The sequence below is a fragment of the Colossoma macropomum genome, unplaced genomic scaffold (assembly GCF_904425465.1).
Source record: "Colossoma macropomum unplaced genomic scaffold, Colossoma_macropomum, whole genome shotgun sequence".
Taxonomy (NCBI): Eukaryota; Metazoa; Chordata; class Actinopteri; order Characiformes; family Serrasalmidae; genus Colossoma; species Colossoma macropomum.
Window position 1 is genome coordinate 16,859,094 of NW_023494794.1, and position 18,217 is coordinate 16,877,310.

Consider the following 18,217-nt stretch of genomic DNA (forward strand, 5'->3'; position numbering starts at 1 on the left):
CTCCATATCACACATCCATGGGACCTATTACTGGAATTGTAAACAGTAATTAAATCACATCTTACCAGGTATTTTCCACTTTGACTTTGACTACTGCCATGCACCAGTCATTTTAGCAAGTGATCACATGTTGAACAGTACATATTAATATATATGTGGCAAAACACCACTATTTCGGTTCTGCAAAAGCAGTTACATACAAAGGCCTGACAGTGGCTGCTGAAAAGTAAGGCGCTAAATATCAGGCAGCATGGCGAGGATTAGGGGGTCATTGTTGCTTCTTGTTACAAAGACAAGCTTCAAGCCTGGGCCAGTACTCATGAAATAACAAAGTATTATAGTTATATATATGTTTCCAGCTGAATGTGCCTTTTAAGCACACAAGGAACAGGAGCCACATACTTAAGATCAGTCTGACCCCAGGATTAAACTAATGAAGACCCATTTTTATTACGCAAGCCCTAAAAGGCCAAGAAGTTGCATGTTTTTCTGTGGTAACAAGTTCTGACAGTCATATCATTATCACGACATTACATTGTTTTGCTGAGGTAACATTCGTTGTGTTGTGATAATGGCATAAACATCAAGAAAACAGGTCATGATGACATATTTATATCAAGATCTTAAGAAAACCAATGAAAATAAAGGAGTTAAAAAAAAAACATTAATTCCTGGCCTTTTAGGGATTCCGTATCTTATGGGAATTAAGCGAATGACTAGCATACAAGTGAACTGGGCCATAGAGATTTCATTAGAGGGGGTAAAAGTGCAAAATGCATTAGGAAAAAACTTTACTAAATGAGCAGCCTCCACTTCGAGGCAAAGCCCTCAGCTGGTTAAAGCCCTGCATATATAATATTTTATAGTATCATTCGTGCACATTTATACATCACCCACACATACACATGCATGCATTAGAATAGTAACAGCAAGGCTAATAGAAAATGCAGCTCAAGGTAAGACCACCGAGAGAGGATTATGTAGAACTTGCCCTTTGCTAATATTTGACCAGATTGCAGTGTAATTTTTTTTAGTTATAGAAACAGTCCAATGTTTTTCAACCTAATCTGTCTGCTGCATCAGTAGCATACAATCCAAGTACATGTCCTCGTCCACAGAAAACCAACTGAAAACCGACTTGGAAGGGAAGCACCTGCCCATTGGCTTTTACTGTAAGTCTGTTTCAAATCTACTTTTTTCTCTGTTCTGCATGATAAGTATGCTACAGATGTGGCAGATAGAGCTCAAGTTGAAAAAGTATTCAGGCAGTTACCCAGCCTGTTCCCAAGGTTCTGCTTTCAAGCCAAATCTAACAAAACATCTGATTCAGCTAAACAAAATATTCTGAAGGCACCTATGAAACCCTGGAACTCTATTAAAAGCCAATTCCTCAGGAGAAAGATTGAAGACCTCTTTAGGTTTACACGTTGATTACTGATCATTTGGAAGCTGGTTTTAGATCAGATCAACAAAAGCTTTACATGTAACAGAAAGAGAAGAAATAATGAAGATTGAATGTGGGATGAGATTCTGCTTTACATATGTTGCACTCCAAAGGACCATGAGCTTTCATGTCCTGCAGTGAGTCTAATATATACTACATAATTTTGAACTCAGGTAGTCTTCTCTGGTATAATAATGGAGACTGTCCAGGTTTGCTGGAGTTCTCCCTGAGAATACTGATGTAAGACGAAAAACAAACAAACTCCCTCACAATTCCATAGCAGCAAAAAAAGCAAGCACATAAAACTACTATCAAATGACATCCGTTCAGTCATAGGACATAACATACCTCGTTATAGTATACCCTACACTGCAGTGACACAGCTTAACTTTGATACAAGACTGCAGTAGGTTTAGGAAAAGCTTACTGGAGATTTCATGACATGCACCCCAACACATTTCAAACGGTCTGGCTAACAGGTCTTACGTCAAAAGGCCTACAAATTTTTTACCACAATCTTTATCCACACGTGGGCCAACAGTCCAAAACAAAACATATTTATATACTAGGGACGTAACAATATAACATCAAACTGCATCACCGCATCTCACGTTGTATTATTGTATTGTGACTTTTTATCTAATAGAGCAAGTTGGCTGGTAGCTAGTGTGATAGCTTAGGGCGTACGTTATCTTGTGGCTAGAGTGTTAGACTGAGACACTAAAGCTCAGTGTTTGTTTCAAATATTGTACTTCTATAAATGTTACATGCTCTAATGAAGTGAGAACATAAACATCAGCATTGCATAAGTGGCAGTTTTGTAGCAACTGAATCAAATACTGAATTTGGGGAACTGTAACAATCCTAATATGTACATTTTTTTGCAAAATGTCTGCTTAAATTTTTTACATACATTTCTGTGCCTCAAGCAAAAACTAAACTTGTCTGAAGTCAGTTTTTTTTTGTTTTTTCCTTAAACTAACACAAGTTGAACATGTGCTGGAGCATGGGAAATATTAAACTTCACATTGCTGTGGCCCTCCACAACTAGTCGCTGAACGTATTAAAACTTGACAGCAGAGTTTCTGCCCCAGTCATGATACCAATAAAACCCATTTTTTCCTCCCACAAAGCATTTCCCTTTCAACTACAACAAATAACATCACACTCCTGCGCTGACGATCCATATTTGCATGCTCTAAATAACAAGGTTTTAAAAGAAGACATAAAACAACCAGTAAATTTATCACTCTCACCCTAGTGTCATTCAGTCTGACAGAAAAAATTCAAGTCTGTATTCTATAGATTACCATAAAGTTCCTGAGCGCCTTTTTTTTCTTTTTTTGTTTTGGTGTTTGTGAAGCACAGTGAGAATACGGGACAATGAAGCTTGCACACTAATACTGGGAGAAAATGAATTTTAAAAGCAAGGATTCATTCAACAGCAAGGTGCAAAGCAGCAGCAATTGCATTGATTCACTTTCCCTCTTTCCCTATGTGTGCAATACATTTCACCTTGTATGGTGAAACACAGCGTTTAATATTAGAACGTTCAGTAAACCAGCATGTAATTTTAGAACATCCAGTATACCAGTATTTAATTTTAGAACATCCAGTATAACCAGTACTAAAATTTAGAACATCTAGTAACAAAATCTGTCGTTCAGACTGAGAATGTTTCTTAAGTAGTGTTTGAATTTAAACAAATGACTAATAAACCTGCTCTTTATCTAGATCAGGCATGTCAAACTGGGGACATTCCGGGCCAGAGTGCTGTAGAGATTAGCGTTTACCCTCAACCAACACTCTGAATACAGTTCATGAAGGTCTTGCTAATTAGCTGATGAGCTGAATCAGGTGTGTTCAATGAGGCAGTGTGCTTAAGTCTGCAGTGTTCTGGCCCGCAAGGACTGAAGCCTGACACGTGTGATCTGGATGGTGAACTTGATTGCTCCTGATTATTTTAAGGGTAATACGAATCCTTGCACTTAAGGCTATAAACATACAGACGTTGTACCAAATTATCAACCACATTTAACAATGTTCTATCTGCTGTTTACATGTTTAGATTTTTTCTGTACAGATTAGAATTAAATAAATAAACACGGACAACATATATTACAAAATGAATGCTTCAGAGGTCCTGAAAAATGAAGACAATTTAACTGAAAAAACAAGTGTTTCAGAATAAAAACTATTTACAATAATTGTAGTCTTTGCATCTTTTCTACGTTCTTACATTGTCGTTTTCAAAATAAACAGGGCTGCGTTAGTTTCTGCAGTTTTAAAAGTAAAAACCTAAAAATTCATTAGGTTAATAAATTATATAAACAAAATTATAATATAAAAAGTAGTGCTTAAATAAACATGACAATGCAAAATAAAAATCCAAGGCAGGGTAGGATCTGGTGCATGTGGATAATGTTGGTCTTAAGCTTTTAGTTGTCCAACACTGCCACCTACTGGAATTATAAGAGGGTGACCCTTGAGCAGCTTTCCAAAACTATGAGCAGTCCTTCAGTCTGTGGCAAACAGACATGCATATTCTTGGTCCCGAGTGAAACACAGGCAACTACAGTTTGATGATCAGAGTGCAAAAGAGCCTCGACCTTTGGGTGTGATGTTTGGAAGAGTAGATGTAGGATCCCAAAATTTCATCCAATTCCATAAAAGAGAGTCCACATGTAAGAGAGAAACTGGTCTTCTTTCTCAAACTTCTGGTCTGGATTCTTACGCTAGCTCTACTCTTACTCTCCTTGTCCCTTCTGGCATTCACAGAATGACAACATTGCCTCAAACCTCAGGTCTCGTCACCCAGGATTTCTCATTCCTTTCTCATCTTGTTTCGGGGCCTCCTTTCATTGACCCCACTTCAGATCCCGATGAAAATTTAAAAAATGGAAAAAAATAAGGAAAAAAGTTCTGAGTTTGCCTGATGCTCTCACCGGGACTGGACCCCCAGGGTGACTTTTAGATTCTCATATACTACATAGCTGATACTGACTGCAGGAATGACCTTCATGAAGTTGGGGGCCAGACCTCGGTAGAGCCCCATTGCCCCCTCCGTCCGCACAATGTGCCTGAACAAGCCACTCATGGTCATCTGAGGTCCTCCCTCCAATGAAGCTGCTATTGTGTGAGAGAGAGAGAGAGAGAGAGAGAGAGAGAGAGAAGGTGGGGGTGTGTGATTACAGACATAAAGGAATACAATTTTTGGTTCAGGATTGCTTAAAGTAGAAGACAGAGACTGGAGAAATAAAGCTAAACTGCAATAGCAAAAAGAGTCACAGTGATTAAACAAATAAAAAGAGCCTTACCTTGAGCCTGCATGCGCGTCCTAACCAAAGCCAAGGGGTAGCTGGCTAACTGACCACAAGTGCTGGACATGGTGCCACAGGCTAGTAATACAAACACACCCGGGTCTGCACTGTCTGTGGCAAACCTCTGCAGCCAAGAGTTCTTTAGAGTCTGTAGAAAAAGAAAGAGAACAAGATAGAATGAATTTGTTTACCATCTTTTAATATTAAAATATACACATTTTAATAATTTATTCAATAGGCGCAATTTTTACATTTTTTTTAATATTCGATTTCTTTAGACTTCCACACATTCAGTATACTTGATTTTGTAATATACATACACTCTGTATTGCTTTATTACAATTGTAATTTCACAGTCATATTTATAGAGCATTAATGAGAATGAAAATGATGAGAAACTCACAACGTTAGCTTTGAAGATGAGCACAAATGCATTAGACAGACTGACGCAGCATGTCAAAAGGTTGTACGTTACGTAAAATACAGTGACATCATCTGATCAGTATAACAGGATTACAATCAACCTTGTACATCCCTAAACAAAGTATGTACACCCACAAGGAAGCTAATTCAAGTGAAACTTAACTGCCATGAATGACAAAGGGGGTAAATGTCTGTGTGTGTATGTGTCAGTGTTTAACTGGAAGCACAATTACCGGCAGAATAAATAGCTCCTAGTCATGAGGGTCAAGTATTTGAGTATTGACAGTAAATCAAGCACACCAACAGTAACCAGGCACTGATTTCTTCAGCACCATATATGAAGTAGGTTCCTCTCAACTTGTTATTCAGATGTAAGGAGAAAACATCACCTAAAATAACCCTGAGAGGTCAGAGTAAAGCAAATTGAGGGAAAAAATTTGTTTTTTTCAATCTTTTTAGTTAGATAAAGAATTACCAGAACATCAGGTGTGTATCATTTTAGCTTAAAGTCAAATGCTTCCAGTATCCTACACTTTGTAATTGCTTGAGCTGTAACTGTGAACTGAACTGTAATTTCACCTTCATATTTATAAGCCTTAATACAACAAAAATGTAAGCAAAATGAGAGAAACAGTGAAACAGAGACCCCCACAAGATCTTTGAAGACAGGCACAAATACTTTGCTGTCTACATATGCCCATCAATAACCATGAGTGAGGAGTGAATAAAGAGATTCCTACCTCATACACTGCCAAGTCTATTCCAGCGTAAGGGATAATGCCAAGCATGTTGGGGATGTAGCCTTTGTAGAATGCTGCCAAACCCTCTTTTTGAAATATATGCTTGGCACAGTCAACGATGCCAGAGTACTGACCCGTCCTTCCCAGGGCCAATCGAGTCTTCAAAACCTTTGGTGAACACAAGACTCTTTGTTTAGGTTTCAAGAAGTTGCTGTCCTTCTCTTAATGCCACTTTGTGGTAAATAACAGGCCATCAGCACAAAGTTAATTAAGAATACAAGCTTATGAGAGACCGTTTTGGTCTAGAGTGTCCTCTTTCAAATCAAATGGAACATGAAAATGCACATAAAGAACAACCACAAAATACAAGTCACTGATTTTAGCGAAGTTGAAGAATAACGCCTACTTTAAGCTGGCTTTTGAAATGGAGCTGGCATTTCAAAGCAGGTGGACATGGTTTTCTCCATACACACCTGTGCAAACATCTGTCAGTTCTACACACAGATGGAAAATAAACAGCATTCTAGCAGGTTTTATTTTATTCTCTCACCTCCATGGGATAGATGCTGCTCTGTGCAATAGCGCCAGCCAGAGACCCTGCGACTAGCCTCTCCAGAATGCCCAGGGTTTCCTGATTGCTGCCTATTAGCCGCTTTATCTGGTAAGACGAGACCAACCACAAAGCATTCATTAAATGATAAACAACTGAATACGGTAACTTGAACAGGCAGTGTACACTGAGCACATTTAATATAATTGTGTGATAAAAAGCTTATGATATGACAGACATTGGCAAACTGAAACAGCTGTAACACGATTATGCACTAATTACATGATGACATGATGGCTATTTACTACCCTAATAAGGCTTATTTAATTTCTGTGACACTTCAGTTGTAATTAGCCTAATGACTACAGAGATTGAGAGTTTCTCCAACACACTAAGCACACAGTTTCACAGTAAGGCCTACCTGCTCGTAGGCCATGAACTTGATGGCGGACTCAGGGGCAATCTTCAGGACGTTGATGCCATTCCCTCGCCATAGCGACCGAACTCCACCCTCACGGATCATTTGAGAGAAGCCACCTGCGATGCACATGGAGTTGCTACGAGAGGCATGCACCTAGAAACACCAATCAGGCAATTAGTGAGCAAAGTCTAAAGCTGGTTCTATGATGCATTTTTAACCTTGGAGAACTTAGAGAAATAAAAAGTCAAATGTTTCGGGTTATTTCATCACTTCATCACAGTAGGAGGCAGTACAGGATTACAAGGCTATATGGTTATTTTCATAGTTCATAGTTACTTCATAATTCAAAGTCTCATGACTGCCATGACTTCCATGTCTCAGACAAATTCCTGACAGCAATACTTTTTGATTCTAAAGGGGCCTTTCAAAACTTACTTCTCTGGGGACTGAGGTCATTTACAAAAACATGACAAAAACATGTTATTTATAAGGTTTGTTCCACTCTTTACTCTTCTTCACTGCAAGGTGGGATGAGCAGGAGAGATATTTTCTTGATCTTGGCAAACCAGTTCCTGCTTATTAAGACACCCCACAAAAACACACTGCCATTTTCCAAACATGGCCTAATCGGTGAGTAATAGATAATATGCAAGTCTTCCTGAGGAGCCTTGTTTCTAGCCACCGCAGCCAGGAAGCGAAGATGTTTGAAGCCTTTTATGACAGTCTGTTCAGTATGAGTCATTATTTGTAGTATCTTAAATGATAGAGCAGATGTTTTTGACATTTAAAACTAACCTATATTCCACTTGTCCTTTTCGATGTGTTAGCATTACTGACCAGCATAGGGTATCAAAAGGTAGGAGGAACAGTGTATAAACTCCATCCATACTCAATTTCCCTTCTGCTGTTTTTGAATTTACATACTAGTTTTATCAGTGTTATCCTACCATTCTCTGTAATCTGTTCCTTTGTAGTCTTCAACCTATAGAGCACTGGATTACAACCGTAGGCCACAGTAATCCAAAGTCCAGCTATCATAGCTGAGCATTTTAAAAACCCTTACAGTACAATGCAACTGTAAATGACTCATTTGAACTTTATTACTAACAGGATACAGCTGTTAAGACCTTTGACCATACAGTAGCTTTTCCCTGTCCTGTGACTACAGTGTAACTCTGTTTCACCACTCCCCTATCTAGTCATGTAACCACTAGACAATTCAACCTACATCTCATAGTTCATAACTCCTTACTTCCTGAGTTGAGTTACTGATGATTTAATAAAAATGCTGACACAAGCAGGAGTGCAGAGCACACAGGTTTGGGACCTCTTTTTTGGCAGATAATTTATTAATACTGGGATTTATTACACCTTGTAGCAACTGAAAGACACTTTGCAGCACTGCAGCACTATTCTCAAACACGAAACTTTCCAATACTATTTTAAGTAGCTAAAACTTGCAGCTTAGTGATGGTCTTTACCTGCATGAGAACTTTGAGGCGATCCAGCGGGGCGGTACAGGTGCGCGACACTGCGCCTGCTCCACCTCCTGCCACTAGGTGACGCCACCACATGCCTGTCTTCTTTTCCTCTGCCGTGAACTCATCAGGCACCATCAAACTCTCCCCCACATCGAATATCTACAAAGTGCGAATTAAACCAGAGACGATGAGGAATGTCAACCATATCAATGCTAGTAAAGAGGGTTGAGTACTCCACCTATGTTGGTTTTGCCTTGATGAAATTTAAGAAATAACTCAACAGTACAATTTTGAGGAGCAAACTGCCTTGGAAACCTTTAGAACCATGTTTATCCATAGAGGTCACATTAGTTTCAATCATACTATGAATTACATGTCTGCAGCTGGGGAAAAAAAAAATAATACAATGAAACTAAATTTCATCATGTGTGGAGTAAGCTTGATGAGGTTATGTGAGGTTATATTAAAGAATCCATGCTACATGGGACTGAGGACACTGACTGTCTGATCACTGACTGTTTTTCAATGATAAAGACATGTCAGCTTTATCTGAGAAGCAAAGGCAGAGCAGAGCAGGGTGGAGGCCCCAGACAGTCACAGTTCAGAAGTGTTCAACTCTACATTTATTAGGAAGGGTTATGCTTCCTCAGTACCACATCTGATGAATATATAGGCACATTTCTCCTAATTCTGGTATCAAAATAGTAGCATGTTATATGAAACTGACATTAAAAATCTTAAAATACCAGTAACACAAAACTTGCGCTTTGAGTAGTTTTCATTTCTCCTAGCCATGGGAATTTGAGTACAGGTGCCAGCCAGAAGCACATGTGAGTGTCCTAAGTCAACCAAAGAGCAGACAGACTGACGCATCATGTCAAAAGGTTGGACAAGTGACGTAAAATACAGTGGCATTGTTGATCTGATCAGTGTAACAGGATTACACCGGAACACAAGAACCCTGTATGTTCCTTCAATAGAGTATTTCCGCCCGCAAGAAAGCTAATTCAGGGGAAGCTTAACTGCCATGAATGACTACGGAGGTAAATTTCTGTATGTTCATCTCTGTGTTTAAGCAGAAGCACAACCTCCAGCAGAACAAATAGTTCCTAGCCATGAGGGCCAAGTACTTGAGTATTGACAATAAAGCCAGTATACCAACAGTAACCAGGTATTGCTTTATTTAGCTCTATGTATGAAGCAGGTACCTTGTTATTCATTATATAAGCAATGAATGCAATAGCTCAGTATATCTCTGAGCGGTCAAAAGACTAAAACAAATTAAGAAGAAAAAATACATGCATATACAGTCCACTGATATTTTCAGTTGAGTACAGTATTAGCAGAACTGCAGGGGTGCAGCATTTCAACTTACTGTCGAATGCTTCCAGTAGAGGATGATTTCAGGGATATTGTCAGCAGGATGAAGCAGGTGGTAATCCCGCCATTCATTCCAGTCAATTGTCATTGTGCCGTTCTTGTCCATGCTGTTTAGGAAGAAGAAATCAAGGACAGACATTTAGCTAAATTTTCTGTATTTATTGGCAAACCAGCGATAGAAGTTACTCTTCACTGCCTTCTGGAATGCTAACAGCAAAAACTAATGATTTGACCAACAGCTCTTGTTTACAGCCATGTGGACAGAAATAAAAATCTCTCATGCTCTGAAATGCTCTACAAGACCATGAAAAAGAAAAAATTCTATTCTGTTGGTTTAGCTCATCATAACTAGCATCTAGCACAGACTTACATTTTTTCCCCCTCACAACAGCACCAAATGAGAGTTTGGAAGAAAAAAAAAAAAACAGAAATAAAGCAAAAGACGAGGCAAGCCGTGCAGGAGGAGAGACGACCGCTTACTTACTACATTATAGGGGCCCAGACATGACCCCTCCTAATTCTGAGAAGACGTGGAGAAGAGGAGGGACAAAAAGAGCAAGATGGTGATAATGAGAGAGCAGAGAGAAATGCAGTGGCTCAAGAGACAGAGCAAAGAGAGACACAAAGAGTTCAAACACACACACACGCACACACACACACACAGGCTTCAATGAATATTCTAAATGCAGTAAGTAAATTAATAAATTAAGCAAATTAAGTAAATTAAAGTGGCCACAGCAACTAAAGATCAGTTCTCTCAGTAATTAGTGTGTTCACCCTTTGCCTTTTTACAGTTTTCACTTGCTTTGTTTTTCAAAGAAATCTGCATAGATATGTTTCCAGACATCCAAAGTTCAGTCTTAGAAGCTTGTTGTATTTTCTGCTTTCTACGATCCAAGTAATTCCAAAGACATTTAATGATGTTGAGGTGTGGACTGGTCAGGTGGTCAGTCCATTGTTTTGAGAACACCAGCAGCTTCTTTGTTTAATTTGCAAATTCTCTTCTTGGTTTCCTTTTCTAAGTAATGGCTTCTTGACAGCTACACCTCCTGTCAGAACCACAGCGTTAAGCTGTCTTTTCACAGTGAAAGGATGGACAGACATAACTGGGGATTTCTTGAGATCCGAGACAGATCTAGCAGAGCTTGTGTGGAGCTTGACTTTCTCATCTCAGCTTCATCTGATACAGACAGTTTTGGTGGTTTACCAGGTCTTGCATAAATGTTAGGAGTATTTTTTTTCTCCATTTCTCCATTTTGTTAACTCCAGTGTTCGAAACTGTTTTATTCCCCAATTATTTTCCTTCAACTGTTACTCTTTCATCTGCAGATAATTTTTCTTATCTAATCTCCTCAGATGTATCTCCGGAATAATGAATAATGAGAAAATATTGTCTAAATGATTAAAAAAATATCTTCCTGAACAAGTCATACAATAAGGAGATTAAATATGGAGGAAATCTGTTACACTTAAAACAGCTTAAATGTAATATTTAAAAGTCATACTAAATGTATGATTGGCTTACAACAGACCTAAATCACTGTTCAGTTTCATGGTCAAAATGTGCAAGACACTACATATGAAAAAGAGGATGAAAGAGCTGGACGCATTAAACAACAGGTGTTCAGACACATCCGTGAACACAATTAACTCACCTCTTCAGAATTTTCTCAGCCTGCTGCTCTGAGATGTGCACCCCCAGGTCTCTCAGTGACTGCATGATCTCCTGTGAATCGATACAACCTGTAGAGAGGAGGAAGATGAGGAGAAACATTTAAAGAAATCTGTCATAACATGAGATTTCTACCATTCATCTTTTTCTAAAATAGAAGTTGGGGTCACAGGACAATTAGTAACCTAGAAGTCAGTGGCCCTTCAATCATCTGCAAATTCAGAAACCTGATATGTAGTGCAGATGGAACAGACTTTGCACTAGCCACTTGGCAGGATAAATCCATATAAGCTTATTCCTTACCATCATTCTTCTTGTCCAGACTTTTGAAGACCAGACGTAGCTTCTTCTCATGGTCCCTTAGGTAGTGCACAAACTCCTCGAAGTCCAGCTGGCCATCCAGGTCCTTATCTCCAGCTTTCACAATTTTCTAAAACACGAAACAAGCAAATTAGAGCAAAGGTCAGACGGACATGCTCATAGCAAGTCAGAAGCTTCTGGAAGTCATGGAGATGATGGCTATCCGAAGACTCACAACATATGGGCTTTGTTTAGTCAGGACTGCTTTGAAAGGTTTGCCGTGTACACCATCATACCCATTAGCACTGTTTGGAGACATCCAGGGTACAGTTTATTTGGTTGAGGGGACACAGGCTTTCAGGTATCGAGTGCCTAAGAGAGATGTCTGATCAAGGGCTCTGATTCAAACCATTGAGCTTAAAAGAGCTTGTGGAGCAGATGAGGATGGAGGCAAAAGTTTAATTTTTAACTTTATGTTCCCTCCAGGAGAATGACATCACTACATTCATGTACAGAATTATTCAGACACTACCCAGAACTGGGAATTATTCTGAGTATATATTATGAACTCTTTATTATTAACCATATTATATTCGTTGAATAACACCTTGGGCAGAATTGGCATATTTGTTCTTAGAACAGGTGAAATATTCAACTTTCATGTAGAATATTTGAACACGTAAAGCCTCTAACCAAAGAGGGCATTTCCTGCCCTTGTTAATTCAGTTAATATGGCACAATTTATCACAATGATAACTATTGCCATATCGTTCTTACATCAACTCCATTTCTTACAATGGCCAAAACTTTTTACCTTCTGGGCAACTACTGAACTCCAATACTGTCCACGTTGTTAGCAAGCAAGAGCTGTGGAAATAGCTCCTACATCCAAATAAGATGGCGTAAACACAGATTAGTTGGAGGCATTTTACACAATTCGGCTTATAGACTCTTTTTCGTTCCTCATTTTTGTCTTCTTTACTATGCGTTCAACTCGGTATTACAGGACTGTAGAGGACTGTCATTGTAATGGAAAACAGGGACTATCAATTCAACAATAGAGGTAGTGGCTGGCGACCACCAGCACTTTAAGAGAACCACGATCATCCAGCTGGCTCAGACTGTGTACTTGATGACTTACAAATTGTTGTGCAACACATGAACTTTTGAACTCTATGAGCCAAAGGCATTCAGTAGAAATACACCACCCTGTAGTATTAACCTTCTCTTAGATAATCAGACCTCAGTGGTAAACTGAAAATAAGACTGGCTAATGAAATGGCAGGGACACAGACTGTCTACATCAAAGTGCACACTTCTTATATCATAGGATCCTTTACTTTATCAAAAATGCTGACCGAGTATTATGACCCCTGGTCTCAGTCTAAACATCAGAATCATTGCCTCCATATTCAGGTTGGCCAAGTTAGTGGTTGGGATGTTAAATGCATGTGTGAAAATTGTAGGCTACAACTTGCAAAACACTATTTTCCCTCCCAAAAGAATCACTGAAGTTATGACATAGTAAAAAAATATGGCAAATATTATTAAATGATAAACTATAACATATCTTCATTATCAGCAAGATCTGGTCACCATTTTTAGTTTTATTATAAGTTCTCGACGCTAAACAGCTTTCTCAATTATAACTGAATCATCTACAGCCCTGCTAATCATTGAAATTTTCTTATTTTTCACAGCATCCTACAAATTGATTGAAACCTACAAAATTAGTATAATATTTAAATCATTTTATGCATGTATTTGCAACAAAATTGTTTTTTTTTATTATTAACAACAAATAAACAATTGATCAACACAAGACTACCAAACAGAAAGAAAGAGCTGTAAAAACCAATGGTTACCAGCCAGAGCCTGAGGCATCGCTGTCCACTAGCAGACTAGACTAATCTTAAAGGCAGGGGTTAAAGATAGCTATCTTAAAGAAGCACTGTACACATTGGGACATGCAAGCCATTAAGCCGGACGCTGCACTGCCAACAGACTCAACCTCGGCAGACAAGTGGGTCAAGATAACAGTAGCGAGATTAAGAGACAGGGAGTTACAAGAAGATACAGGTGCTTCCTGGGCAAAATCTGTTAATGAACCCTCTCAAGGGAGAAAATGAGTAGAGGTGTACTGTTTCCTAACATGTAATGAGTATAACTTCCTCTTATAGCAAGTGAGTGGTCCCTACTATTAAAAACAATATAATTGCAAAGAGTCAATACTTTTAAAAAGGTATTCAAATGATTCTAACATCACTGTAATCCGAGTTTAGGTCCAAAAAAGGTGAACTCCTGTCTGCATCACAGCAGCCAGCCAACTCAAATGAGGGAACTCAGTGAGCAAGTGAACTAATCTGGATTAAATAACCTAAATAGGATCACAGAGGAGATGAAATGGAGAAGCTCCTGAACATTCTTACTAGCTGAATCTAGAAATTTGACATAAACAGTGATAAACACACAAGCTGGTCTGTTTTCACAGTATGTGTAATCTACTGCAATCTACTGTAATAAATGAATTAACTTGTTAATAGCCATTGATTCAAAACCAAACATGTAAAAGCAATAGCCACAAAACTACACTATAATTTATATTAAGTATTAGTTTAGTATTATGATATATTATTATTATTATTATTATTATTATTATTATGTAGTATTATTAAGTATCAATGTAGTAATATAGTAATGAAATCTAGTAGTAATTAAACATAAGAAAAAGGGACATACCTGTCGCCATTTTCTGTATGTAGTAAATTCCTGAGATGGAAGAAATAAACTCAGTTTGAAAAGAGACTTCAATTCTGCCGGCAAACTGTTTGATTCGAAGTATTCAAATTCTGTCTGAGATGAACTGGGGACAGGCACGTAGAGACACAAGCCCAGCATTTTTAGTAAATGCCAAAGTTAAATACTCCTTTAAATAGTCATTAATAAATAGATTTGTATAAAAGTTTCTAACCACTCTCTGTGGTGCTAAGCACTAGACAACCAGTGCTTTCTCTGACACATGGTGTAATAAAGCAGAGCAATGGTCCCTCCTCTCTTGGCTCATAGTGATGTTCTGTAATGCGATTGGCTTGAGCAATACCTGCCCCTGCTTAACTCGCTTCCATTCACTGGTGAATTGAAATGCAAGGCTGTCATTCATTCAGGCACTCCATGCTGAATTTCTTAGGAGTCGCACATTTATGAGGGAGGGAAAGCCTTTCTTGACTGAACAGTTCAGATTATTTGCTAACAAATAAAAATTACAATAGGAAGATGCAGGCAATGATAGCTCCCAATGTATCCCACATATAAAGAGTAGAATCTTTGTAATCATTACGAGTGCATCCTTACATTCAAGCAGAGAGTAAAGGTACTCTACAAAACTTCATCATACAAGGACACATCATGCCAAACTGATCAGCCATAAAGCCTGAGTCATAGCAGTGTCACGTTGTTAAAGAGGCGTCAAAGAAAAGGAATCATAGCCACCACTTTCTGTATCAGGTTCACCTGCAAGCATAAAATACTCACACATACATATGTACATACATACATAGTCCAGCCACTTCATTAAGCACACCTCTTTGTTTCTATATTTACTGTCCATTTTGTCAGCTCCACTTACCATTTACATGCACTTCGTAGTCTACATTTACAGACTGTAGTCCATCTGTTTCTGCGTATAATATGTTGCCCTGTTTTTTTTTTTACCCTGTTCTTCAAAGTTCAGGACCCCCACAGGACCATCACAGAGCAGGTATTATTTGGGTGGTGAGGACAGTCATGCTGACGTGGTGGTGGCATTGGTCTGTGGCTCTGGTATGAGTGGATCAGACACAGCAGCGCTGCTGGAGTTTTTAAAACACCTTAGTGTCACTGCTGGAGAGAGAATAGTCAATCAATCAAAAATATCCTGCCAACAGCGTCCTGTGGGCAGTGACGACTGACTAAAAGATGACTAAAACAAACTGTGCAGTAGCAAATGAGCTACTGTCTCTGACCTTACATCTACATGGTGGACCAGCAAGGTAGGTGTGTCTAATAGAGTGGACAGTGAGCGTTTAAAAACTCCAACACTGACAACAATGCTGTGTCACCATAATAGTGTCACTGCCGTTTTGAGAATGATCCACCAGCCAAATAACACCTGCTCTGTGGGGGTCTTGACAATTAAAGAACAGGGTAAAAAGGGGCTAACAACTTATGCAGAGAAACAGATGGACTACCGGTCAGTGTATATACATGTATACTGATACAGGTATGAGTGTAATTTGAGTCCACAAGCAGAAAGCCAACACTCATTCCTGGGTTTTTACAACATGTTTTACTGGCCACTGCAGCGTAGGTTGGAAGTACGGGTTTCAAAGAACATATAAAAGAAGAGCTTTATCAAATTCCACCTCTCCACATTTTAAGATGCTTTGTTGTTGCAGCTTTCCCAACTTAACAAGCAGCAGATATGCTGGACATAATGTTCAGAATTGGCTGTAGAAGCAGACTGCACAAAATACAACAAGGCTTAACATAGCCTAGAACAATAATGCCACAAAAGTAAGTTAATAAACAAGTGTTAGCGTGACTGGAAAATCATGCTAACAGTCATTGGAAAGCTAAATGTTGCTTTTTCTTTTCTGTGGTACATAAATATGACAATTTTATGTTAATGCTGGCCCTCATGATTAATCTCAGTCCATTCAAAAAGTAAAACAGTGAATCAAGCCATGAGTAATATTTACAGTGTCAAACAGCTGTTGACAGGAAATACGCCACGGACGTCCACACACTTTGGAAAAGCAGGTCTGGGTAACAGAGCAATACTGGTTCGGTGGGTCCCTGATCAGAAAGGTCACTCCTCAGGAAGATGGAGGATCTACACCTTACATTTTGTTGGTCCACTAAAAGTCTTACATTTAAATCAGAACCCCTCAAGTTCCTCAAGGACAATGTCTAGTCACACCTACGTAATATTTACTATGTAAGATTTTGAAGGGCTTAATAAGGCAAAAAACCTTTTAAATAGGAAATGTCAGTGAACTGTTTTAGAAAGCTGGAACCCTCTCTTCCATCCTTTATTACTGCACTTAGGCTAATTAATGTGCTGTCTTCATGCCAACAAGTTATAATTTTAAAATCTTGGCCACCTTAATTGTCACCCAAGTGTTTGATTTGGCCAGCCAGAAAGTTGCCCCACCCCTTCATCCAAACAAAGAACAATCAAACTATTTTTTACACTATGTTTCACTTATTGAATTCTGAATTTCCTTTTAAAATTGTATTTTAAGTATTTTTATAACAAAGCATAATGTAAAGTTATAAAACTCTATTTGAAACCTGCCCGCCTTCTTTATTTGTATATCATTTTTGTCTTTTGGGCCCTCGGCCTACCACAAACATTGCACTTTGGCCCTCCAAGACAAAAGCTTTGGGCATCCAATGGGTTAGAAGCTGAAATGCTGCACAATCAGAAGAAGTTACCAGTTCTCAAATCTGTTTGGATTGAGGAAGACAGTCTACCATACGTAGATATATAGTAAATAATTGAAGTTACTTTAAGGATAGATTTCTAACTGAAAGGTTCTACCTGAAACGTTTTGAATGTCCTGGGCCAAAGAGGGGGTGAACTACATAAAGGAACTAGATAGAACCTTTGTAAATCACTCGGGTATTTGGAGATTGGCGATGGTGAACCTAGTAGCTCTCAGACTGTACCTTGCCGCCCCCTTCCTGTTTCTTGTTCTTCCAAAATGACCAACATAGAGGTCAGTAGCCCTTCACAATGTCAAAGAGATCTCAATGTAGCCAACATGAGCCAAACAGGAAATGCCTAGATGATTGGGCTAGTTTATACTGTGGTATATATTTAGATGTCAGGTGCTTTAATGGTAACACTATTAATCCCTTGTCATCTAGCCTCTAATATTTTGCTGGCTCCAGGGAAAGTGTTACACCAACAGTGCCAAGCAGAAGCACCCTCTAATCATGACATTCCATCCTAGGACATTTCAGCTTATTCGGAATGAGCGTGCACACCTACCTTCCATACAAAAACACATACTGTTCAGATTTTGTGCGCTGTTCTAAATCAGTGTACTTGAATGTATGTAGTAATCTCTATGGCACAGTTACACTTTTTACAGTAACCCTAATTGTTTCTTGAGCAAAGAAAGGTTCTTCCTCTTTTCATGGTGCATATACTCCCCTAGTCTTGCAGGGCCAGATGTGACCTCATAATGAGAATTAAAAATAAAGATATAAAAATAAATAAAAACAAATAAATAAACTTTTGGTGCTGGTGGCGAAATTTGCCAAAATCTGCCAAAAACAAGGGTACGCCCACTCTAAAACCTGCCCATAAATCCCTCTAGTCCATGTTCTTTTGGAGAGGTAATATTTATTTACACCATAGTATTGCGTTCACCCGTTACACATCTAAATACTTATTTGGAGATTCCTCGGGGGTAATTTTCAGCCATGCTTACTTATGTC

At 38.7% G+C, this 18,217-nt stretch overlaps 1 protein-coding gene across 5 annotated transcripts in view; it reads right to left on the minus strand.

The window, feature by feature from the left end:
* Positions 1-3,740: 3,740 nt before the first annotated feature.
* Positions 3,741-18,217, minus strand: part of slc25a25b (solute carrier family 25 member 25b) — a 29,063-nt gene continuing 14,586 nt past the window's right edge. For 2 of the 5 annotated variants that reach the window (XM_036580400.1, XM_036580404.1), the window contains exons 2-10: positions 11,735-11,861; positions 11,415-11,502; positions 9,755-9,866; positions 8,380-8,538; positions 6,899-7,051; positions 6,478-6,585; positions 5,928-6,095; positions 4,762-4,912; positions 3,741-4,573 (exon numbers count right to left, since the gene is read on the minus strand). In XM_036580400.1, the coding sequence (XP_036436293.1) occupies positions 4,386-4,573; positions 4,762-4,912; positions 5,928-6,095; positions 6,478-6,585; positions 6,899-7,051; positions 8,380-8,538; positions 9,755-9,866; positions 11,415-11,502; positions 11,735-11,861 (1,254 nt within the window). In that variant the 3' untranslated portion in view covers positions 3,741-4,385. Of the gene's footprint in view, positions 4,574-4,761; positions 4,913-5,927; positions 6,096-6,477; positions 6,586-6,898; positions 7,052-8,379; positions 8,539-9,754; positions 9,867-10,129; positions 10,542-11,414; positions 11,503-11,734; positions 11,862-11,966; positions 12,059-14,470; positions 14,759-18,217 lie in introns of those variants that run through there. The other 3 variants (XM_036580401.1, XM_036580402.1, XM_036580403.1) reach the window with 3 other exon arrangements.